Source organism: Limanda limanda, chromosome 1 (genome assembly GCF_963576545.1).
Source record: "Limanda limanda chromosome 1, fLimLim1.1, whole genome shotgun sequence".
Classification (NCBI taxonomy): Eukaryota; Metazoa; Chordata; class Actinopteri; order Pleuronectiformes; family Pleuronectidae; genus Limanda; species Limanda limanda.
In genome coordinates, this window is record NC_083636.1 from 21,628,129 (window position 1) to 21,653,405 (window position 25,277).

At 43.7% G+C, this 25,277-nt stretch overlaps 1 protein-coding gene across 1 annotated transcript in view; it reads right to left on the reverse strand.

The window, feature by feature from the left end:
- Positions 1–4,604, reverse strand: part of LOC133011659 (thyrotropin-releasing hormone-degrading ectoenzyme-like) — a 120,523-nt gene extending 115,919 nt beyond the window's left edge. Inside the window, exon 1 of the mRNA XM_061079475.1 lies at positions 4,110–4,604. Within this exon, the coding sequence (XP_060935458.1) occupies positions 4,110–4,604 (495 nt within the window). The remainder of the gene's footprint in view (positions 1–4,109) is intronic.
- Positions 4,605–25,277: the final 20,673 nt, after the last annotated feature.

Consider the following 25,277-nt stretch of genomic DNA (forward strand, 5'->3'; position numbering starts at 1 on the left):
GTCCAAGAGTAAACTGGCTCGCATATTCCCAGACGTAGACCCACGCTGTGACAGGTGCCATTTAGGTCCGGCCAGTCTTGGCCACATGTTCTGGGCTTGTCCTGTACTTGCGCCGTTTTGGAAGGGTGTCTTTGACACTCTTTCAGCCGTCACTTCTACCAATGTCTGTCCTTCACCATTACTTGCCCTGTTTGGTGTCTTACCTTTTGGGAACTCACTACCATCTTACTTCTGTGAACTTGTGGCCTTTCTCTCACTTTTAGCGAGGCGTGTTATCTTGCTACATTGGAAGAACTCCTACCCCCCATCCCACTCTCAATGGCTTAGAGATGCCATTCATTTTATGACATTAGAAAAAATTAAGTACTCTTTGCGTGGCACCTCTACTAAGTTCTGTAAGGTCTGGGAACCCTTCTTAGATCATGTCAGGTCTACCCAACTAGATATGGCCACCATTGATTGATTCGCCCCAACAATGCACCACGCCTTGTTTTAACTATCCTTATCGGTAGCACATATTAGCAGCATGCAGCATTATTATTTTTGTATATATTTATTATTATTATTATTATTTATTTTATTTTATATATATATATATATATATATTTTTTTTTTCCCTTGTATTATTTATTGCAATGTATATGTTTTTGTCTTCCTTTTTTATATTCTTTACATTGCTCAATTAATGCAAGTGGATGTGCTTATGTGTGTGTGTGTGTGAGTGGATGTGAGTTAGAGAGCTGAAAGGTAGAGAAGGTGGGATAGTAAGAATGAGCATAAGCATATGTTTCTACAATATTTCCTGCCACTGCAATCAGTGCAGTCACATGACGCAGCCTGACGCTGCTCTGACGCTTCCCAGGTTCTGAGCCTCGACAGTTTGTCGGATGGAAGCCGTTGCTTAGCAACACCTGATTCATTGCCAGCTGTAGTCCGACCTGTCGCCATGGTGACGTGACAGCGACCACATGCACAACAAATGGGTAAGAGGTTGCAGGTGGCTTGAACAAAAAACTACTGAGAGTTATAGTAGAGAAAATTCAGCGGAGCTCAAAGACCGACTGAAATCTTACAACCAGCTGAAACTGGAAGAAGACAAATATCTCAGGATGAAGAAGAGGAGCCGAACACAAAGAAGACGAAGACGTCAACTTGGAAACAAGAGGAGATTCCAGATCTTCCGATGATGAGGGCTGACGCCGGTGTGGATAAGCTGTGAACAACAACACTGATCTTTCCACAGCAGAGTTTATACGTCATGTCCCGCCTCCTGCTGCTGTACAGGCTCTGCCCCTGCTGCTCTACAGGCTCCGCCCCTCGTCTGATGTTCCCACATGTTCCTGTTTGAACGAGTCGGACCCAACAACCTCTCGTTCAGTCGGATTCTACAGGATCGGTTAGTTTTGATTCTTTTGATTGGTCCATTCTCCTCTTGAGACATTTAATTTGTGAATGTCTGACAAACTGGAAACGGTCCAGACCACATTGACTTTTGAAGGAATAAACCATCATCATAAATCTTTCAGTTTTATAAGGCTTCTCCGCTGTGAGACAGGAGGGACGACAGAAATACATTTGCTTAAATTAAAGCAGCATTATGCAGCTACTTAAACCAACAGCTCTGGAAACCCTTTGATGGCACAATGACTTGTAATAGGCAGAATGGAGCCTCTTTATTTTCTGTCTGTGCCCTGAGCGTCTGTTCTGCTTCCAACTGACGGATTCAGCTTCAACTGTCACCATCAGGTCCAGAGAGTTGAAGAGTGAAGTCCATATTCAGCAGGAAATCGTTTAAATATGAAGCGTTGAGAATTGAGTTTGGTTCAGGAAGCAGAGGATCATGGGTAATATCCAATGTTCAGTTGTTTTTAGTGAGTGGGACGACCGTCAGAGCTCAGGTCAAGAGATTAATTAAAAAACATGTGCGGCTGCTGATAAACTAATAAAGAATTAGAACGTCAAACGCCCTTAAATTCATTCAAGCTGCAGCAGGTCTCCCACACTCAGAAATGTCCGTCCCCTAAATATGACTGATTGTTAAAATCAAGATCCGTAAAAATTTCTGTGGGAAATCAACGAAAATGTTGAAAAATGCAACATTAAGAAAGAGAAATTAATTCCTGATCTGCACGACTTCTTTCTACCAAGTTTCCTGGTCGATAGAACACAGAAACTTCCTGTGGAGGCATCAGGAGAAATCTGCTCCAGCTGAAGTTACATGAACTTTAGTGAAAGGATAAATGATTAAACTGAAGACATCACTGGGAATCCCCTCAGTGCATGATGGGAACTCACTGGGGAGCAGTGGTAACCATAAGAAACCTCTGCCTCTCTAAACTGACACACAATTGCGATCCTCAGCCAATCAAACGCTGTGTGTGCGCTGTGTGTGCGTTGTGTGTGCGTCTGTATCTGTTGGTGTGACTGTGTGTTTGCTCTGTGATGAATGGAGTGATCGATCCGAGCAGAGAGGCTGCTGACAAACAGGAAACACTGGGGATTAAACTGAGGCTTTTCAGGGTTTTCTGGTGAGTCAGCGAACGCGGTGCAGCGCGTCTCGGTAACTTCAGATGTTCCGTTCGGCCCAAAAACGCCTTTTAATTGTGTTGTTTGTTGGTTTGATATCAGAAGCGATCGCCGTCAGACACCTGAATGTGGTTCTGCAGCAGTTTAAAAACAACAATGTCTTTTGAACCCGTCTCTTTGGGCCGTTGAGCCACTCAAGTTTTTGAGCTTCTGAGTTTCACCTGACGCTTTCAGATCTTTTCACTGTGTTTGTGCTGAACGTTGAATGTATTTTGTATTTGTGATATTTCTCCGAGTATAAAGCGCTGCAGGAGTGTTTTCCTTTCACCAGCGGCTCCTATTTTTACCCACATTCTTGTTTTCTGGCCTTTTACCATTCTTTTCATAATGCATTAACTGTGAGAACTCCTCAGGAGACCTGCCTTCCACAGAGCAACACCTCTTAATTCACACTGTGCTCACACACAAACACAAAAGGGGCTGCGGGGTTTTTAATTGGCCTCAGCCCAAATTAGACAGATTCCTCCCTGAATCGCATTAGTGGAGATGACCGGGCTGAAGAATCACGTTGCTCAGGCGTTTCTCTGAGGCTTTCTCTCACCATGTGCTCGTCTCCAGAATTGGGCTGAAGCTGCAAGTTTTGCTGTTAATTAGCCTCGTTAAGGAAAACTCTGAGGCCAAATCTGGAAATAAACATTCTCTTGTGAGAGACCCGCTTGTTTTCCAGCTCAGAGACAAGGATGCAAACAAGTTGTTTGTTTGGAAAGAATCATCAGGAAAGTTAGGAGCAGCATCGACGTGTACGTATCCACGGGAACCGATGAACCTGTGCTTCAAGAAGTCTGATCGGATCACAGAGGCAAGTCGGCAGGACTCACACATTAATGGCAAATATACCAAGTTGAGGAACTTGTATATAAATCAGACGCCTGAAGTTTTTAAACCAATTTCAGTTTAGCTTTAGCTGTTCTTACAGGCAAAAACAACACATGACCAGATTTACTCTTAATCAATAACAGATCTTTCTGGATTCACTGAACATGATTTATCGTCATGTCATCTCATTTCATCCAAAAGCCAAAGTTTTCATGTGTGAACTGTAACACAACTATTTCACCAGCCTGACGCCAAGCGAATGCTCACAGTGAAACTGTTTCTCAATAATGTTTTGAGTTTTCGATCCTACGATGTGAAGTGCAAGGAGATAACGTATGTTTGGTCTTATACAAATAGTACGTTTCCTGAGCACATCAAAGTCCCGAGGGGATAAAACCCTTTAGATATTAAGGGATCAAAGGTTTTTTCCTGTAGCAAATCCGTTAATATATTGAAATTTTAATTGCTAATTTCACAGGATAAATTTACTTAGAGATCTGATCGTACTCTTCTGAAAGACTAGAACCGATGGACTTTTCATTTTCGCAATATCTGCAAACGCCACAGACGGATCTATAGTACATTTCTGTAAATGGTTCAACTTCTGAGTGAAGACATCACTGAGCACAAAGTACATTCTGAATATCTATAAATATATTTCAGGTCTACCACATTCTGCCACAGAGAGTTTCGACAGGTCACCGTACCTCCAGGCGGTCGGCGTGCAGCACGATGAAGCGGGTGGCGTTGATGCACTCCAGCTCGATGCTGACCTCTCCAGAGAAGGTGAAGTTCTCCATGTTGACAGCGAGTCGCAGGTCATAGTGTCGTGGTCTCACCGAGCCCGGCAGTCGCAAGTTCTTCCAGGGCTGCACCGCCTCCTCGTCCCCCCTCTCCCCAGTCCTCTCCCCTTTACTCCCATTCATCTTGGACGACCCTCCAGAGCCCCGGGAACCCGACTCCCCCGTGGCGCTGTCGCCGTTTTGCTCGCTGCACTCCTCAAAACGAACGCTGAGCACCACGGCCACGGCTGTGACGATGATGAGGGTGAGGATGGACAGGGCGAAGCCCAGCACCAGGCGTTTGTGCACCGTGATGTGGCGCTCGGTGGTTCGAGGCCGGACCACCACTGACTCTGCCCACTGGTCCGAGAGGCCGCGGCCATTTCGCATGGCGCCTGGGCTGCTGTCGTTTAGTCCCATTGAGACAAACCTGTCACTTTAACAACAGAGAAATGTCCATGAGGTTTAAAGTCTCCAACAGGTTCTGACTCATTTATCCTCGGGTCAGATTCCAGCTCATTCACAGAGAATTGTTTCGATCGCTCCACAGATTCAAGTTCTGCTGAACTTCTGTAAACCTGACCTCTGACCTCTGACCCCGGCTCCGCTGGACGTCCTTCACCTCCGACTTGTGGAAAGTCAACTCAACGGCCCGTCTTACGTTTCAGGAAACAGAACCGACAAACCAGGGAGGGTGAGGTGGTCGTGTGCGATTTGGTTTTGCGGTGAGGAGAGAAAAAAAAAATCAATGCAGCATGGCTCGATTTCAAGAGGAGGCTGAGAGGGAGGAGGAGGAGGAGGAGGAGGAGGAGGAGGAGGAGGAGGAGGAGGAGGAGGAGGAGGAGGAGGAGGAGGAGGAGGAGGAGGAGGAGGAGGAGGAGGAGAAAGGAGGAGGAGGTATGCTGTTGAGGATGTGGCTAAACAGTGAGCGGACCATCCATAGACTTTCCCACCTCCAACCCACTGAAACCAGTATTTAACCGGGGTTTCCTCACAGATTAGACTTTGAGGATAATGGAAATCCTCGTGGTGAAGCTCAGAAACAATCAGCTGAATCTACACGGGTCTTAAACTAACACGGGGGGTTTGAAGTTGCAGGTTTGAGTCCCGGGGAAGTTGTAAAGTTGATTTCTTCTGAGGTCCAGACCTGCAGTAAAGCACAAATAAACCCCTGACGGACTATTAGGGGAATATTATTATTGTACAGTGGGAAATTAAAACACCACGAGTACAGGCGGAGCCACAGACGCACCGTGAGCCTCGAAATGAAAACTGTGATCACATTTCAGCTTCAGGACTTTCTACATAAAACTGTTAAATGTGATAAAGATTCAATTTTGGATTTTATGATCACAACAGGAAATGTTTTAGTTCCTAGTATAATTAGGATAAATCCCTGTTTGAATATTTAATGGTTGTTATATTGTGATTATATATTAGTTTTTCCTTGTTAGATGATTTTTTAAAGAGGATTTGAAATGAGAATCCTGTTTGACTTCTCTCGTGGAGTCTGATGGAGATGATGCGTTCAGGATCATTCACAGATGATCCACATGGTGAATATCAGGCTCGCTCAGCTCTGGAGGATGATGGATGAACAACGGGTGGAAGACGATGGACTCCCGGGGACAGGGGCGGGTTTAATATCCTGTAAAGAACCAAAGACCCGATATTAATTAAGTCGCTAATGAGGGGGAGTCCAGTGTGGTTCGGTATCCGTCCCTCCGGAGGGATGTCCGGGGTGTCTGATGAAGGCTATCCGGTCATTAAGGGTCCGGAGAAGGTCCAGTGAAGATCCGCACGAACTCCTCCTGCCATCCGGTAACTTCTCCGGGAGTCGGGTGATACCCGGTCCCCGCGGGATGAGGGGGAGCTTCCCCGGTACCGATCCGTTATTCACCTCCTCCAGTCCCGTTATTCTCTCCGGTAACCTCCACCTTTATAAACCCTCTTCTCTCTCCGGAGGCTGAGTTACCGGGACCGTCCGGTGATCCGTTTTCCGACCGGGAGAAATCACATGTCCGTTAGAATAACAGTTTTCCGTTATGATCCGTCACAGCCACAGACATGTGAGACAGGAACCGACGGACCGGGAGACTGCCTCCGGTAAAACAGTCTGAGGAGCGGGGAGCTGCTCAGGAAACGATCCGGTAGAGACACCAGAAATCCCCGGGTCCGGTCCACCGGAGACCGGAGGATGTCCCCGGGTTAACGCCGGCACGAGCCCCTCCGGTGATTCCGTATCTAACCGGATCCTCCGCAACTTTTCAGCCCGCGGAGAGAAGCTGCTGCTCCGGTGATGAAGCTGAGGATCATGACGGAGCTGATGGTGCTGATGAAGCTCCTCCGTTATTATCCACCTCCATCCAGCGGGATGAGGAGGGTGTGTGTGACGAGGGGGGGGGGGGGGGGGGGGGGGGAGAGAGAGAGAGAGATGGGGGGGGTGGGGGGGGGGGGAGTGAAAGCTACACCCACTCAGCTCTATTCTAATCTTTTCTTCTCTATTTCAAATCAAACAAAAGAAAATTAATCATGACACAAGTGAGCGATGAGTCTTATCTCTCTCTCTCACACACACACACACACACACACACACACACACACAATAAAGACTGATCTATACTCAACGTTAAACATGTACAAACCTTCTGTCATCATGTACGTATTTCTTAATGTCTTCTGAAGCTCACAGAATGGGCTCGCCTCATGTACATGTGTGACTTCGCTTTAAGGCCCATTTTCGTTGCCTTTGCATTATACGAGTATCCAACGATGTAACCATCACTGACGACTTTCTTCCTGCGTCCTCTACATTGACACGTCTTCTACAACACATCCACTAGAGGGTCCCGGTTCAGGGGCTGCATCCTTCAGTGGCACACGGCTACAATAACAGTAAACATGGAGGAGGATCAGGAAACAGACGAGTAACAGAGTGAAACACCTGAAATGGCTGATATGAAGTAAGGAAGCAGATCTACTGCAGAGACTGACCGACTGAAAGAGAATTCTCAAAGATTCTTGTACTTTCCTAAAGTTCTACCACCCAAACAGCGACTTTTTGGGGGTAAAAGGATTTGCGTGGAACTTGATGCAGGCCTTGGTCCCTGCGCTTGAATTGCAAGGAGTTCCTGCAAAGTTTCTGCAGTGGAGACTCTTTGGATCCTATTTGTTTTAGGATTTCAAGCAAAAAACTGATTAATTCAGATTCCACCCTGAATGAAATGTGAATGAAACCTGACCTGTTTGTGGACATGAGAGGAATTGAGTTTGAAAAAGTCAAACATCAGGTTCAACACCAAATTTACGCAGAATAAATATGTGAACATTTAAAGACGAGTCGCCTTAGAGAAACTTGTTTATTTAACTGAGAGACTCACAAGATCTTTTTATTGAAGCCTCTGTGAACATCAAGCTGATTTTATTCATCTCACCTGATGGACTTTTATGCACGGAGCTGTTTTACGATGTGCATGTTTTGCCCTGTGGTTGTTTTCTACCTGCTCAGGGACGACAGATACAAATTAGCTTCGAGCTAACTCCGCCGCACTTACCTTTGAATGTGTGTTGTCCCTGTAACAAGAATAAAATAATAACAGTGAAATAAAAGAGTGGTAAATTGACACTTAGGACATTAAAGATGCTTATTTTTATCCAAACGTTCCTCAGAGTGCGGAGCTACACGTGTAAAGTTATCAGGAGAAGAACTGTAAACCTGACGGAGCCGTGAGCATAGACACTGGAAACACTGGAAACAATGGGAACAATGGAAACACCTACAACAAAGTGTCTGAACCGACTTCATCACTAGAGAGCGATGGAAATTTATTCTTTCAGGTGATCCACACACTGAGAGGTGAGTCTATAATCTGTAGTTGTCATTCACCAACATGAGAGCAGTGAACCCGTGTTTGTGTGTGTGTGTGTGTGTGTCAACAGCTGAATCCATCATGATCCTGAGATGTCGTCTGAGACACATACACACATACACACACACACACACACACACACACACACACACACACACACACAGGAAATTGATTTGTAATGAATAAATTATCCAGAGAGAAAAAAACACGACATGAAAACGAACATATTTATAAATTCATGACACATGAACCCGTGTTTGAATTCTCTAATGACAGTGATTCACTTTTTACCTGAGTATTTAACACAGATTTAAATGGGTTTTATTATAATCTAAAATAAGTTTACACGTATATAAATAATGAGAGAATCACTCATGCATTGCAGTAAAACCTGTGGCTTTAACTATGCAACTAATGCTAACTTACAATATTGATTAATCCTCTCATTATTTTATAATCAATTGATGGATTATTTGAATTGTTGCCACATGTGCTCAGAACCCAATTAAAAACCCTTGTTATTATTCTGGTCCAATTGAAAATGATAAAACCAATTATTGTAATTGTTGATATTAAAAGGAAAAGCAGCAGATATTCACATCGGAGAAGCTGCAGCCATATAATAATTGTCTGTTTTACATAGAAATTACAAATCAATAGTTTCGCTCTAAATGGCAGAGTTCCAACTAATGAAGGTACAAAAAGTTACACAATTTTGTAAATTCAGCCTTTAGTTGTAGCTAAACGATGTGGGTTGGGACATTGTTATATCTACAGGTAGTGTCCTGAAAGTCAGGTGCTCCTCGTCGTTACCAAGGTGACACTGACATACGTCCAAGCCCATCTACATTCATGCCGCCAGCTGTTTGATTGGCTATTGACAGAGCCTGCCAAGCGTTTGATTGGCTATCACATGAGCCATTAATTTTACAACGACTGGCGTGTTCTTGCCCATCTGTCTCAGGATATGTTCGTGTCTGAGTGTGTGTTTTCAGCAGTGAGGGTCCTTTAGACTGTTTTCAGACATGTAGAGGGATGTAGTGTGTGCGTGTCTCTCTCTGTGTGTGTGTGTGTGTGTGTGTGTGTGTGTGTGTGTGTGTGTATGTGTCATCAGCTTTACATCGAGCTCAGTGACACTAACTGTGAGTTTTATCTCTCTGTGTTGGATGCATCGATCGTTTCTGTTCAGTTGAGGAGATTCCACCACCACACAGCCTGAGGACACGTGATTAATTCATCGACATGTGATCACTGAACATGATTCTCCATTAGGATGATATGGAACATTAACACTTATGGAAGCGTAGATGTTTTATGGAAATGACACAAGTCCCCTCGTCCTCCTACAGGAGGGCGAGAGTCATGACATGGACGAGTTTTGAAACCCAAGCCGCCAGGTCAGGGCAGACTCGGATAAAAAATGTGAAATAATATTCTGTTTCGGGTTAAAGAACAAAGAACAGAACCCATGACGCCTCCGGCCACTGGCTGTCATGTTTACACTGTTCTATCAATAAAGGCTAAATGTATTGCCCTTAAAAATCTTTAAACAGCATCTGAGCCGGTGATCCGTCAAAACACGCTGTCACCTCACAAACACACAGAACTGAAGGTGGATTGAACTTCTTTCCTCTATCATCAGAACCGGGCCTCAGGAATTACAAACTCATCTCTGCAGCCAGCACTTTGATAATGTGGGCTCTAATGGACGCCTGTGGAAACCAGTGGAGCAGGCAAGCAGGACTTTACAATATAATTTAGACAGTTTTATTGGACAAAGACAACACACACACTCTCTCTGTCCAACACACACACACCCACACTCAGTCTCCCTGACATCGCACAGCCAATTAGAGTCCTGTTCCAGCCAACTGGATCAAGGTGGAAGACAGCGGGGAGAGAGAGAGAGAGAGAGAGAGAGAGAGAGAGAGAGAGAGAGAGAGAGAGAGAGAGAGAGAGAGAGAGAGAGAGAGAGAGAGAGAGAGAGAGAGAGAGAGAGAGAGAGAGCGATAGCGAGAGAGCGAGAGAGCGATCTAAGTGGGTGGCACACTCTTCTGCCTTGGGGTAGATTGGTGTCAGAACACACACAGTGGGCAGAAAATGTAATGAATGTGTTTCACTTGTTAGGTAGGAGGCCTCTGTGTGTGTCTGTGAGTGTGTGTGTGCATGTGTGAGAGTGTGTGTGAGTGTGTGTGTGTGTGTGGTCTCTGCACTTGACACCAATCTAGCAGCGGCGGCTGCAGCAGGAGAAGGAGCTGAGCAGGAATCTGAAAGAGGAGTGTTGGAGGGAGAGGAGACGAGAAGCTGAACACACACAGATCCAAACATCAATATTTCAAATTCCTTGAAAGCACAAATCCATCCATGATTCATGGTCCCAGCACGAGAAAGAGACAGATGCAGAAAGAGCCGAGCTTCCTGTGGTCAGTGAACACAACACAAGCGCTGTGTCTCAGCTTCATCATCAGGATTGTGTGTGTGTGTGTGTGTGTGTGTGTAAACGGAGTCTGATGAATGTTGAATGTGCCTCAGTCGGGAAATAACAGTACTTTGCTGTAATGTGAGGTTTTAACTGTTTAACAGACTGTAAACAAAGATGGACAACACGACAGCTCAACAAGTGAAGCCGTATTGCTCGATCGCCCCCTGGTGGCTGGTTGCAGTATAGGTTGCTTGCCTGCTTCACCGTGACGTGGACCACGCAGAGAAATGTGATGACGACATAAGAATCTTCCAACTGCACAAAGGAAGTAATGGAAGTGATTTGTTAAAGACGTGTTTCAAATGGTTCTCAGAATATGATGAAGTTTTGTTGCGTCACATTAAACGATCTGTTCCCTGTTTGCTGCTTCGTCGACTCGGGCTCTAAACGATGGCAGCTCTCATGTCAGTGATACTTTGTCTTTGTTTTAGTAATAGTCCGTCTTTATTTTCTCACTCTTCTCCTGAACCCGTTTTTCACTTTGACAGTTTTTGTCTGGGACTTTTTATGTCTGGAATCTATAAATAAATCTTTCATTATCAACCAGTGCAGGAAAAAAACTGTCTCATGTATTGGCAGCTGTGTCCCAGCGGGCTAGTGGGTCAGAGGACAAGGGTCGAGACAGTGCGGGTTGATTATTGTGCGCAGTCAACACACACACAATGTTCAACTGAATTACTGGTTCACACAGAGGACAGGTGTTATCCTGAGGTCAGGTCACCTGCTGAGGACAGTAAAAACTTTATGGATTTTTTGACATCCCACTGACGCAGCGGGATTTACTGGTGGTGCCGGTGGTTGGTCCGCCTGTGACGGACGAGTAATGTAATTGAGAAAGAGAGAGAATGAGGAAGAGGCAGGTGTGAGTCCCGAGTCGCGGTGCATGAATCAGCAGAGCGGGCCCCATATTGTTTAAACTTCTGTTTTCCAACTTCTCCTGATTTCACCGTGAGTGCGAGGTCGACCTGACTGATTCTGCGCCGCCGCCCCCGTTCTGGAGCTGGTCACCACAGAGGCAGGCGGGTCACACACTGCCCCCCCCACAGCTCCCTGATGGAGAGATGGTGGAGCTTCAGAAGGAAAGCGGCCTCCTCCCCAGTCAAGTGGCCTCATGCTGTGGCAGGTCGTCCTTGCAGCCCCAGGGCCGGGTCGATGCCACGTGGTCGAAAGGGCGCGGGCGGGTTCCTGGAGGCTCGGTGTGTTTTGCAGATATCGATTCAGAGAAGAGAAACAGCAGCTTTGAGTCAGAGCCGCTGTTTTGTCTTTTTCTTTTCTCGTCAGCGGTTTTCATCTTTTGTTTGTTTCTCTCTTTTACGTCTAATGCTTCTCTCGTTAGTTTCTCTCTCTTAACTTTTATTTTTAACACTTCTCTCTGTTCCGAGTTGACGGCAGCGGAGCCGGACGACCACAATGCAGCAAACTGTGGGTGTGTGTGTTTGTGTGTGTGTGTGCGTGTGACACCCAACTGTACACATGTAAAACAGATTGCTTCTCTCCACCTTTGATAGGATGATCTGCTTTACCCTCTGAGCGCTGGGTGCATGTGTGTGTCTGTGTGTGTGTCTGTGTGTGTGTGAGTGCGTGTGGTACTATAATATCCATTTATTTTTGTAATTTATTTTATTTTTCCAACGTGAGGCATGTGCGTATTTGTCGTATACTCTCACCATACTGGAGTTGTCAAACTGGTTTACAACATGTAGAGTGTGTGTGTGTGTGTGTGTGTGTGTGTGTGTGTGTGTGTGTGTGTGTGTGTGTGTGTGTGTGTGTGTGTGTGTGTGTGTGTCTGTGCGTGTGTCTGTGTGTGCTGCTCTGTGTGACGCTGATTAAAAGTGAGAGGTTTTTGATTGCCTCGACCCTCCATGGAATTATTAGCATAGCACATGCACACTGCACACGCACACGCACACAGACACACACTGCACACGCACACGCACACAGACACACACTGCACACGCACAGGAGTAATTGAGCACTTCTCCTCTACATTACATACAACAGGATCCAATCCAGGAGCTCGATGCCGTACTAACAAACTACCAATTCACTGTTTACTCTCCATATTTAAATTTATGCAGATGAGTGAAGTAGTAGATGAATGAGCTTGTTTGTGTTTGCAGATGATTCTCCGACTACACGTTGCCTCCAACTGTTTGAAACTGGCTCTTTGAAAGAAATGCTGCGGTTCTTCAGACCAGCAGCTACACGTTATATTATTCCATGTAGGCATCTTGATGTGTTATATACATATACACATTTATAGGTATTTACACACTTACACTTGTGGGAAAGTTGGTCATCCCCATGCATCAGCACCACTGGAGTGAAATGTATATGTACATATTGTTCATTTGATTTGACTTTCACGTGTTCTCTTGTTCACCTCAGTTTGATGTCTCATCTTATGTTTGGAAGACGAGCAGAGTGGGTTCAGATGGTTTCACCTTCTTTGGAGACCTGATCCAAGACCAGCTTCATGAAGCTGGTCGGCCGCTCCTCGCCCTCCTCAGACCCGACTCCATCATCTCTGGGATCTGATGACAGAACACAGCTGAGGTTTCATCCAGCAGCTTCAGACACGACTCAAGAACACATTCAGGCTCTCTGATTTTTTCACAGTTTGTTGGAGCAGGAGCAAAAAAAGTGGAATTTCCTCGTCTTTGTACTAAAAACGTACTGAACGTAGATGATGTTCAATAAATGAGCAGACTCAAAAGTTGCCAGATGGCGAATAAAATACCAATTGAGTGTTGGATTCTACCGAAAACATGAATCATCAGCAACAGTATGTTCACACCACTGTGATGAACTGTTTCAGATGCAGCCTCTGAATTTACACTCAGTTATATTGTACTTCTAGATCTACTGAGTTTTCTTTTGTTACCTTTGTCATTAGATAGATAGATAGATAGATAGATAGATAGATAGATAGATAGATAGATAGATAGATAGATAGATAGATAGATAGATAGATAGATAGATAGATAGATAGATAGATAGATAGATAGATAGATAGATAGATAGATAGATAGATAGATAGATAGATAGATAGATAGATAGATAGATAGATAGATAGATAGATAGATAGATAGATAGATAGATAGATAGATAGATAGATAGATAGATAGATAGATAGATAGATAGATAGATAGATAGATAGATAGATAGATAGATAGATAGATAGATAGATAGATAGATAGATAGATAGATAGATAGATAGATAGATAGATAGATAGATAGATAGATAGATAGATAGATAGATAGATAGATAGATAGATAGATAGATAGATAGATAGATAGATAGATAGATAGATAGATAGATAGATAGATAGATAGATAGATAGATAGATAGATAGATAGATAGATAGATAGATAGATAGATAGATCTGTGTTCTCACTAACTGACATTTGAGCACCATGAACACAACCATCCTGGTGATAGATGAACATAAGTTTGATTCGTATCAATCCTCTTCACATCTGATTGTTGTTGTTAACATAAAGGCAGTAAAATGAAAAGTCACAAGTACAATCTAAGGATTAGAAACATGATGGTATTTACTGCCTCTTAAATCTTCAGATCATTGATCATCAGTACTTTGTCCCAGATTTCAAAACGATAATGATTCAACTTTTTAAAAACTTTCCCTTGAGAAAAAGCAACAGGTGTTTGTGAGCCGAAGATAAGTGTTTTTATTTCTGTGTTTATAAGGTTGGAAAGTGGCTGGAGCAAACTAAAGGAGACAAACACACAAACAGTTTGTTCATGGTTCTAATTCCCTGCTAATGACTGCATGGTGGATGCATCACCATCTGGTACACACACACACACACACACACACACACACACACACACACACACACACACACACACACACACACACACACACACACACACACACACACACACACACACACACACACAAACATACACACAGTCACACACACACACACACACACACAGACGCACACACACACACACACACACACTGCTGTGATAATGCACCCATTGAATCTAATGACAACGCGCTGCTTGTCGTAATGAGACTCCAGTTTGTTTCGCACAAATCCAGAGCAAAGCATGATGGGTACACCGGCTCGTTGGAGATAATTAGCTTCTTGTTACCGTGGAAACATCTCAAGTGTTTGTCCCTACAAGTGTCCCGCCCTGAGACACACAGCGCACGTGGTCGTGGTCCGGCTGAGAGTAACGAGTAAACGAGATGTCGGGTTTCCAGATAGTAAATAAAGAAGCCGCTGGGCTGCCAGGTCATCAGTGAACCTCTCCCTCTGTAAATTGGGTTGTAACTCAGCACGGTGAATCATGTCAAGTGTGTGTGAGTGTGTGTGTGTGTGTGTGTGTTTGTGTGTGTGTGTGTGTGTGTGTGCGTGTGTGTGTTTGTGTGTGTGTGTGTGTTTGTCGATGTCGTGCTCAGACAGAGGCACTTGAACTAAATTGCACCCCTGGTACCCACAATGCATCTGGAGCTGGCAGGAGTGTCTGAGTGGCTGTCTGTGCGTTTAAACCTCACGATGCTTCAGCGCAACACGCAGCTGCGCCGCTCCGACTCCTTTGCCGTTTCCACGGCAACCGGCCGGCGAGAGGACACTAAACAACGGGCGTTCGATCACGTCTTTCACCGCAGCTTCCAAAAAACTGCAGATTATCAACTCAGGACAAGTTGTTGTATCCGTAGGTTTGATGCCAGTGTCTTTTTGTCCATTAGTCGTTTTTTTCAAAGTTTTTTTCATAGCTTCCACGAATCAGTCGCATCGTTTCCTTCACTTCTTTGTCGTATTTGGAAGATTGTGACATTGACTGTATATTTTGAATCTCAACAGGTAATTAATGTTCAAATATCAACTTATTGATTGTTTCGACACAACTCAACACACTGGATGTTAGTTTCCCATTTTCAAACATTGAAACGAACCGAATGTCTCCAAAAACTTGGCTCCAGGAAACTTTGAACATCCTTCCAGTAAGTTTTCAACCCGTCTTCCCTATTGCCACTTTATTTCTCTCTTCTTCACAAAAAGTCACAGATATTGGTTCCAAGCATCCAACTCTCCTGACGCTGGTGTTGCAGCAGCATCTGTCTACAGGCTCTCACATCATCTAAATCATCCACATGTTGTTTACCATCTTTCATATTGTTGTGTGTAATGACCTCTGCAGTCCCTGGGCGGCTCCTGGAGGACCTCAGCCTCTGTAATCACGTTTAAATGTTATTTCAGCAGGTTTCCTCTCTCATCCCGACGCTCGCTGTAACTGTATTAAATCTTATTTCCACTCCTCCGTCGCTCTGCTCCCATCACATCACGCTGCTCTGCATCTGCCGCGGCTGCTTTTATGTGTTTTTATTGTTTTTATTGTGTTTTTCGTCATAAACCGTTTCTGCAAACCAAATCTTCGTCACGGGACAATAAAGTTTTCAATTGAATCAGAGGCTTTTATTCAGTGGAAGCTGCGGCAGAAACGCGCCAATGAACAATAACTTCTAATTGATTTATATATAGGAGCCGGGCGCTGTGTGTGTGTGTGTCTGTGTGTGTGTGAGAGAGTGTGAGAGAGAGAGTGTTGTACTGTAGCAGAGTGCCTGAACACCTGCTGAATATAAACGACTCGAAATCCAATACTGCTCCATCACACACACACACACACACACACACACACACACACACACACACACACACACACACACACACGCACATGCACACACACACACACACACACACACATGATTGGTTGGTGACTCAGGTGCAGCTGGAACTTTCTTTTCCTAAATGTGAAGAAGTGGAATATTTGCAGTTAACAGAATTCCAATGCTTAGTTCATTTTTAGATTAGAAGATCCAATCAGAGCCACAGAGAGCTGCTCCACCTAGAGGCCAAAAGAGGCTAAATCACTACAGTAAACCAGCTTCTCGACAAAGACAGGGACACGAACACAAACACCGGGCCAGTAGGTGGCGATAAAGTCTACATCAGGGAACTACATGAGAAGAGCGCCGGTGGAAGTTTGGACGAGGCAGACGTCGGTGAACTAAACGTCCAGAAAACACCATGTTGTTGTTTCAGGTTCATGGTCATTACATAAAGCAACAGCTACATTCTATACTAGCTCACCAGCGCCCCCTATCAAACCAGGATGCTGTCATATTCTCTGGTCCAATCAAGAGCCAATAAAAACTAACCAAAGGGTAAAAAGTCATATTGAACTTTAAAGTGAGATTTATACAAAACAACAGGAGTTCAGATAAAGTTTGTTACAGTGAAGAAGAAGAAGAAGAAGAAGCGACACGAGCGAGAACAAAAACAGATAATAGGGATTTTCAGGAGCGGTGATTGATTCTCAACTTCGACTCATCAACCTGAAAAGTTGCAGGAAGCGTTTGAGTCAAATGATTTTCTCTCCACAGAGCAAACGTTAACCGCTGAAGATGAAAAGGCAGAAAAACATCAGTTCGCTCGTCTGACTCCTTCTTTACTTACGATGCATTTACAGAGACGCTACAGATCCAGATCATGACAAGTGCAGCTGCTCTTTATACCTTTAACCTCTTTATTCATTTGTTTTTGTTTTCTTTTGTTATTTCAGTGAAAATATTGGAGTTAGTTTTTGGAGCGGGATTAAACAGATACATGTCAGGAGAAAATCCTGGTTAGATACAGGTCAGTATCTATGTATCATCTATCTATCAATCTATCATATATCTATCTATCATCCATCTTTCTATCCTTTCAGTGTCAGTGTTCATTTCTTCTCTAAATGGCCGGCAGAGATGGATTTTATATCCTCCATCCATCATCTCAGCAGAGGGAGGTAACGTGAAGGAACAGCCCACGCCGCGATCAGAGCGGGGGAGCACGTGTGAGTCGCACCTTGTGTGTGTGCATGGGATATAATAGAGGTTAAGCAAAAAGGCAACATTACTTTGGCAGCCTGAAGGAATGTGTGTGTGTGTGTGTGTGTGTGTGTGTGTCTGTGTATTAGTCGAATAACTGTGGTTTCTTCTCCTGTGTTAAAACGACCCTGAACATTAATATATGCCTCTCTCTCTTTTCTTTATATAGCCAAGGTTGCTCCACTATCTGTGTGATGACCCCAGTGTGTGTGTGTGTGTGTTTTTATATATTTATACACACACACATATGCAGTGTTTCACTCTCAGTTTGCAGAAGCTTGGGAGCAGCTGCTGTGATGTCGTATTAGAAATGAACCGAAGGCTGATTTCACCAAATGTTGCTCAGAAATTTAAATGAAAACATATTTATCAATGAACTAAATTGCCATGTAGCGTGTTAACCTCCGTCACAATAATCCTACACGAGTGTGTTTTTCTTCAAAATAACTGGTCTGAATATTATTATTTAATCTTCATAGAATATGGTTAAAGAAATGCATCTTAAACCAAAATAACTCAGATGTGAACGGAGCCATCTTGTGTATTTGGAGTGAGAGTCAGCTGTCAATCATTCCACTTTTATATCATCAAACATGAACATTTATTACCCAATGCCCCAGGTGACGCTCCACATAAAGTGTCAACCACATCTGACCTCCGCACTCTCATGGTTTCTATGGTTAAGGGAAATATAAAATGTGCTCGCAATGCAAAAACTATGTTTCCTTGTTTTCTGACGGACAGATCTTCATGTCCGCAGAGCCAGAAATCTACGAGCAGTAACTGCCTGGAGTCTCCTGGCGTCCTCGCCAAGAAATGATCCATAACATAATAAAAATTCTTCTATTTTATCATAAAATGCTACAGAAGATTCATTGCGATGTTTCAGAAATGTGCTGTGGAAGCGACAGTGGGAGAGAACTCAGAGTACTGCACTTACAGGTAAAAGCCCTGCACTCAAAACTATTGAGTGAAACCAGTGAAAGTTGTACCAGTGAAAGTTGTACCAGTAAAATGTAGGAAACGTTTTCAGAAGTTGCAGAGCTGCATCTTTTAGGCTGTGAAACGACTGAGCTCCAAACATCCTGGAAGACGAGACAAGGTCATATTTCATGCATGAAGGTTATTATCTTATAAAACACGATGACAACTCCCTGAGGTCGTGTCCAGTCAATCCCAGCAGAGCAGCTCCGTTCCAGTGTTGCTGTATTTCCTCCTGATGTGCAGCGGTAAACAAGTACTCAAGTACAATAGAGAAATAATACAATATTAGGTAAATGTACTTAATGTACTTAAAAGTTACTTTCCACCAATGCAATAATGTAAAAGCAAGATGCTTTGTGTGCAAACAGGCCAGAGACACGTCCAAGAACCTGAACAACAATATAGACACATCAGTCCAGGTGTATTTAGAAAGTGGAAATCCAGAACATTCAAGTCCTGAAACTTCACAAAGGTTCTGAAGTTCTTCAGCTTCAGAGATCACAGATCTCACTCCAGCTTCCAGGAAAAATCCCGTGTTCGTGTCCAATGAGGAGACAGAAATGTTCTTTGAATTAGAAAATCACTCATTAGAGCAGAAACCACTGCCAAGACTCAGCATTCTCCTTATGAAGCCATATCAACTACTCCATAGATCTGGATTCACTGAACTCAGTCACACTAAATATAACTGATTTCATCAGGATCCAAGAAATGATTTTCTGAGAAATCCAAAAAAAAAGGGTTAGGGTTAGGGTTGGTGCAGATCCAGATCTGCACCAAAACTGAATGGGTTATTTCCCAATAACCAGAAACACATCATTCCACCAAGTTGTATGGTCCAGGAAGTGGTTTCTGTGTAGTTCTGCTAACAACCAAACAAACAAACAAACAAACAAACAAACAAACAAACAAACAAACAAACAAACAAACAAACAACTGGAACCTCGACGGAGGAAACAAGGATTCAGACTTTCTGACTTTCTTTGTTTGACTTTGTTATTATTTGTTTAAAGTTAATTTGCTGTGTGTCATCATTGTTAGTTATGTTGAAGCTGTATTTTATCACTTTATGTTTGGGCTCTTATTTTGTAGTGTTTTTATTTTCTTTTGTAAATTGTTTGAGAATTTGGTTATTTTTGTCATTTGTTAAGTAAAAATTCAATTACAAAGGAAAAAAAGTTGTGATTTCTTTGTTTGGATAAATGTTAAAGCTCCTTTCAAAATGAATACAACCCAGACAAATGGTTCCAGTGAGTATTTTCTGATCCTTGAAATCAGAGTTTCCGTCTGAGTTGAACCCCCCCCAGCCCCCCGCCCTGCTCCCTGAGAAACGTCTTCTGTCCTACTTCTCACTTCTGCCTCTGCTGACGGACACAATTCACAGCGAGAGGCCTCTGAAGATCTTTGTCAGGGAAATCTAAACGCAGGTCAGTAGAGGCGTTTCAACCATCTCTCCACACGGCTGCTTGGGAAGTGAAGACGGAGCGAGATGTTCCCGACTCGCTCAGACGTTCGATCCCCGGGGAAGCTTCGGCATCGCCCTGGAATACAAAACACTTAAAAGACAAGAGCAGTTTATTAAAACGGCTGCGGTTTGCCCGAAACAAATGTGTTGCTGTGTCACGCAGGAACAAATATCCACTTTCCAGCTTTGTCTGTTTCCCACAGTGGAGAGAGACAGGAAGTGAACTCTTTGGAATCAGTCACTTGGAAAACGCTCAGATCTTCATCTCAGGAACAAACATGAACAAACACTCATCTTATTACGTAAAGTAAGGACACTGGAGCGTCGTCCATCTGATCGACTTCAATCTCAGCAGGTGTGTTGTTGGAGGCCCAGGGAAGAGCGGGGGGGATTTATGACCTCATTGATCATATGACAAAAGCAACGCTAGCTTGTTTTCCAGGTCAGAGGTCAGCTTCACCGATCTCTGAGCAGCTCAGCGTGTAACAGCTCCGAGGTCGGCTCAGTTTCTGCTCTTCAAGAAACGAAAATATGTCAAACTTTTATCTGACAACACAAACTGCTTGATTTGCACAATTGTCTTTTAAAACAGTCTGAACGTACGTGATTCGTCCAGTGAACGTGATGAAAGGTCCAGACAGAGAACCGATAAACGATAGCAGGAAAACCACATCACGCAAATAGTCCGTGAGTAGCAGGTTCCTGGTTTAACGCCCAGTTCGCCGTGTGGTTCCAGTGGTCTGCACCATGTTGAATGTGGAGTCAGGTATCCGACCACCAGGGGACGATTCAGATGATTAGGCTTCATTCAGCCGTCATGTCGTCCATCTTTAGAAACCATCAGGAGATACATTTAAAAAAAGATCAAACTGATGAAAGAGTAAAAATAACAAAATCTTTCTTCTCCTCGTCTGAGTCGGTTCTAATTTACAATTCTGACGTTTCAAAAATCACCACTTGAAATCAGTCCTTTTAATGAAAGTGTGTGTGTGTGTGTGTGTGTGTGTGTGTGTGTGTGTGTGTGTGTGTGTGTGTGTGTGTGTGTGTGTGTGTGTGTGTGTGTGTGTGTGTCTGTGTGTGTGTGTATAATAGTGATGCAGCAGCACAGTTTGGTTCAGTCAGCTAAATGCTAATCACACGTTCAAACCGAACCTGCACTCATCAATCCTCCTTTCATCCCTCCATCCTTCTCTCCTCCTTCCTCTGACGTCTCCTCTGGATCCTTCCTATGTCGCTCAGTCATCCTTCCCTTCTTTCCTCTTTTCTTTCTTTTGCCTCTCGCTCGCTCTCCTCCTCCTTTTTTTCTCCTCTTACACCTCATCGTTCACTCTTCTCCTCCTTTCCTCGGTCCCTCCTTTTTCCATCCTCTCCCCAAAATCCTCTCTATCTTTCCTTTATCACCGTTTTATTTCCTCTTTTCTTTCTTAGTCACTTCCTTTCGTCAGTCTTCTTCTCCTCCTCTATTCCTTGGTCTCCTTTTTCCATCCTCCCATTGCTCCGTCCTTTCTTATCATCCCTTCCTTTTCTTTCCATCACTCTTCTTTTCTTGTTCTTGTTTCATTATTCTTCTTTCTTTTCTTCTCCTCTGACCTTTCCTCTTCCCCTCGTTTCAAACACTTGACCTCCTTCTCACATCCTTTACTCCTTTCTTCTGATCTTCTTTAATTTCTCTTCCTTCGCTCCTCTCACCCTCTTTCACTCCCCTGCTTATTTTCCATTGCTTTCATCTTTGCCTCCTTCAATTTGTCAATCCTTTTCCTCCTTTTCTCTCATCTTTAGAATCCCTTTCATCCCACCTTCCTCCTCCCTTTCTTCCCATCTTCTACCTTCTGGTTTTACCTTCATTAATCTCTCTCTTTTTGTCTCTCCATCCCTAATCAATCCCTCCTTTATTCCTCCCTCCTTTTCATACGACCGCTCCACCTCCTCCTTCGCTCTTCTCCTTCTTTGCATTTTCAATCTATCGTTGCTTCATTTCATTATGCGAACAATATTTTTCATGCCATCCCTCCTCCTCCACCTATCCCTCCATTATCCTGCGACTGTGTTCTTTCCTTCTTTTTATTATATTTCCCTCCTCTTCCTCTCGTCCTCCTCCTCCTCTCTCCACCTTTCCTCCCCGCCCCCGTCCCTCACTCCTCCCTCCTCCTCCTCGCCTTCTCTGTCCTGAGAAGGCAGAAATTGATTTGATCACTAATTGTGCTGAAACAAACAGAAGTTGATTAATTCATGTTTACGCTCCTTCGCTCTGATAAATGAGTCGGCGAGGAAAAAAACCAACTTGTTAACATGAGAAGAGAGATAGAGAGAGAGAGAGAGAGAGAGAGAGAGAGAGAGAGAGAGAGAGAGAGAGAGAGAAAGAGAGAGATGGAGAGAAAGTTAAACTTTTTGTATTGTGAGCAGTAAATGGGATCACTGCCTCGTTTAGCCCATCGGCTAATTAGAATTCACTGTGTGTGTCCATTTGTTGGTATTCACTGTGTGTGTGTTTGTTTGTTTGTGTGTATGTGTGTGTGTGTGTGTGTGTGCATGTGTGTGCGTGTGTGTGTGTGTGTGTGTGTGTGTGTGTGTGTGTGTGTGTGTGTGTGTGTGTGTGTGTGCTTGTGTGGTCATTGATCAGACTGACAAAGACTTATTATGGTGTCACTTTATGTGACCCCTATGACCCAGTATGTGTTTGTGTGGATATATATTTATATTATAGTGTGTGTGTGTGTTTGTAAATATATCTATGTATGTGTGTGTGTGTGTGTGTGTGTGTGTGTGTGTGTGTGTGTGTGTGTGTGTGTGTGTCTGTGTGTGCACGCACAGCTAATGACTTGTCAGCTTCCACCACAAGTGCTAAAGGTGACACTTCCTCCCTGGAGTCACACCCACACACATCCACCCACACACACACACACTTACACACACACACAGACACACAAGTACAGACACACACACACACACACACACACACAGACACACACACAGACACACACACACACACACCATAATCTCACATCTCGTCGCACTTCACCCATCAGCGCTGACCGCGTCACACTCGCCCTCAAACCAGATCATAACCGTTGAGCAGACATTTAAACGTGTGGGATCGGGTGTTTTGGTGGTTTGATGGTAAAAAAAAGACACACTAATCTGCACACAGACACACACACACACACACACACACACACACACACACACACACACACACACACACACACACACACACACACTGAATACCAAGTACAGATTCTTCATTCTGGCTTCGCTGCCTCTCCAACACAAACATCAACAAATGCCTGAGCTGTGAGAAGAATTCATATTAAAGGACTGGGAGACTCACAGGAAACCAGCAAGTCGACACATGAACCTGCACGTTCAGCTTTACGGATGTTTTAAATGAACAAAGTTTGCTTTTAATTTGTTATTTGATGAAATAAAAACAGGCTGAGACTGATTAAGTCGATTAAGTGTATCACAGGAACTGCTGCATGACCTCACTTCAGTTTCCTACAGTGGGAGGAAGTGGAGACGTGTCATCCATCTTTATTTACCGTCTGTTTTCCTGCAGCGGATTCTGACTCGAGGGTTTGAGCTACTCCACCGTGTCATGAGATAAATCTGACGGATCCTGAGATGATTAATGACAGAACAACAAAAAGAAGGCTTCAGTCTTTTCTGTTATAAGCTTCCTAAAAACCAAATGCAAATACATTTTCTCCTGTTAAACAAACATAAACTCTAATATCGATGAAAAGCTCAAATTGGCTCCAACAACATTACAGGCAGAACAACACTTCGCTCTCTTTGCACTTAAAACAATGAAATCACCATCACAACCCCCCCGACGGCCTGTTAGGAGACGCTGAGTGGAGGAAGCTGTGGATGAAGGTGCTTCCGTCTTTTTCCGCAGTCGAACTGTAGAATTGACAGACTAGAAATAAATTGAACCCATTTGTGCAGAACAGTGGGATCCTCTCGCTCCGTTCTGCTGCTTTCGAGTTCGAGGCGTTCAGCCGCTGCGTGACGACCTCTGACCTGCAGACAACCGACCTCCCCCCTCTCTCTCAGTGGCTCGCGCTCCGCTGGGAATAACCTCGTTAAATAAAGCTTCATCTAAAATAACTCCATCCTGCCTGTCTGCTCCGCTCGGCCATGAATCCTTCATCAAACACAGAGGAGACGTCCGATCGATATCAAACCACCGACGCTGAGAAGAAGGAATGTGTGAGGCTTCTTCTTCTGACTGATGACACCGACGACTCCGTTTTATCAGCTAACTAAAGAGCGGTCAAGGTCGTTAAGCGTCCTTCAGTTTAGAATTCTGCTCATTCGATCTTTTTTTCCCGTTTTCACATGTGTGTAATGTGCAGTTTTATTTGTACTGCAAATAAAGGATGTGCATGTACTTGTATGTTAATACTACAGCAATACAAGGGATACATCACAAGCAGCTTAAGAATAAAAATAAAAGATGTATGTTAATAAATCAATTTCCCATCAGTCTGCAATCACACGCTTGTTGTTGCTGTGAAACAGGAAGTGTTCACGACGCAGCACTGTCAGCTCATCAAAGCTCGTTGGATGGATTGATTTTTAAAAGTGGTTTTACACGACTGTAGAGATGAAATGATTCATAACCACCGAACTCACAAAGCTGACGAACGTATGATGAATGAAAGTTAAAATTACAGGAGTGACAATGAAGTTGGTTTGTGATCCACATGGAGAAAATTAATATCGATAAAGGGCAGCGTGGTAACGTGAAGATGATGAAGAGCAGCGTTGTTACGTGAAGATGATGAAGAATAGCGTGGTAACGTGAAGATGATGAAGAGCAGCGTGGTAAGGTAAAGAAGATGAAGAGCGTCTTCACCCTTGTGTTCCGCCCGGTCAACATGACGAGGTCAGCGTGACTCTGATCTCAGCTGATGGCGTCAGGTCAGTTTGATCAGAGGCTCTCAGAGCTGTGATCTGCTTTTTGTCTTGTTTTAACCAGGGGACTTATTTTTATTTCTTGTTTGATTGGATGAAAACACAAATGTTTTTATGGAAGTTGAAGCTTGAATTTTGCAAAGTCGTCAGAAAGTAGAAGAAAACCTTTCTGAATGCAATCATCTTCCCCGAGAGCTGCCCGGTTTTTATTTGTTATAAAACGTCTTATTATTCTGGAGCAGAAGTAAATTTATTGCCAGAAAATATATCTGTGAATAAATATAAAGTAGATATTTCATGTGTCTGTTTTTTATTACTTGCGTTTGCACACAGGGACAGAAACACAAGTTGTACTTCAGCTTCACTGGAATATAAAACACATCCTACTGAAACCCATACGGGAAGTTCTATGAATGAAAAGCTATTTATTATCTGTCCAATTTATTTCTCATAAAAACAAAGAAG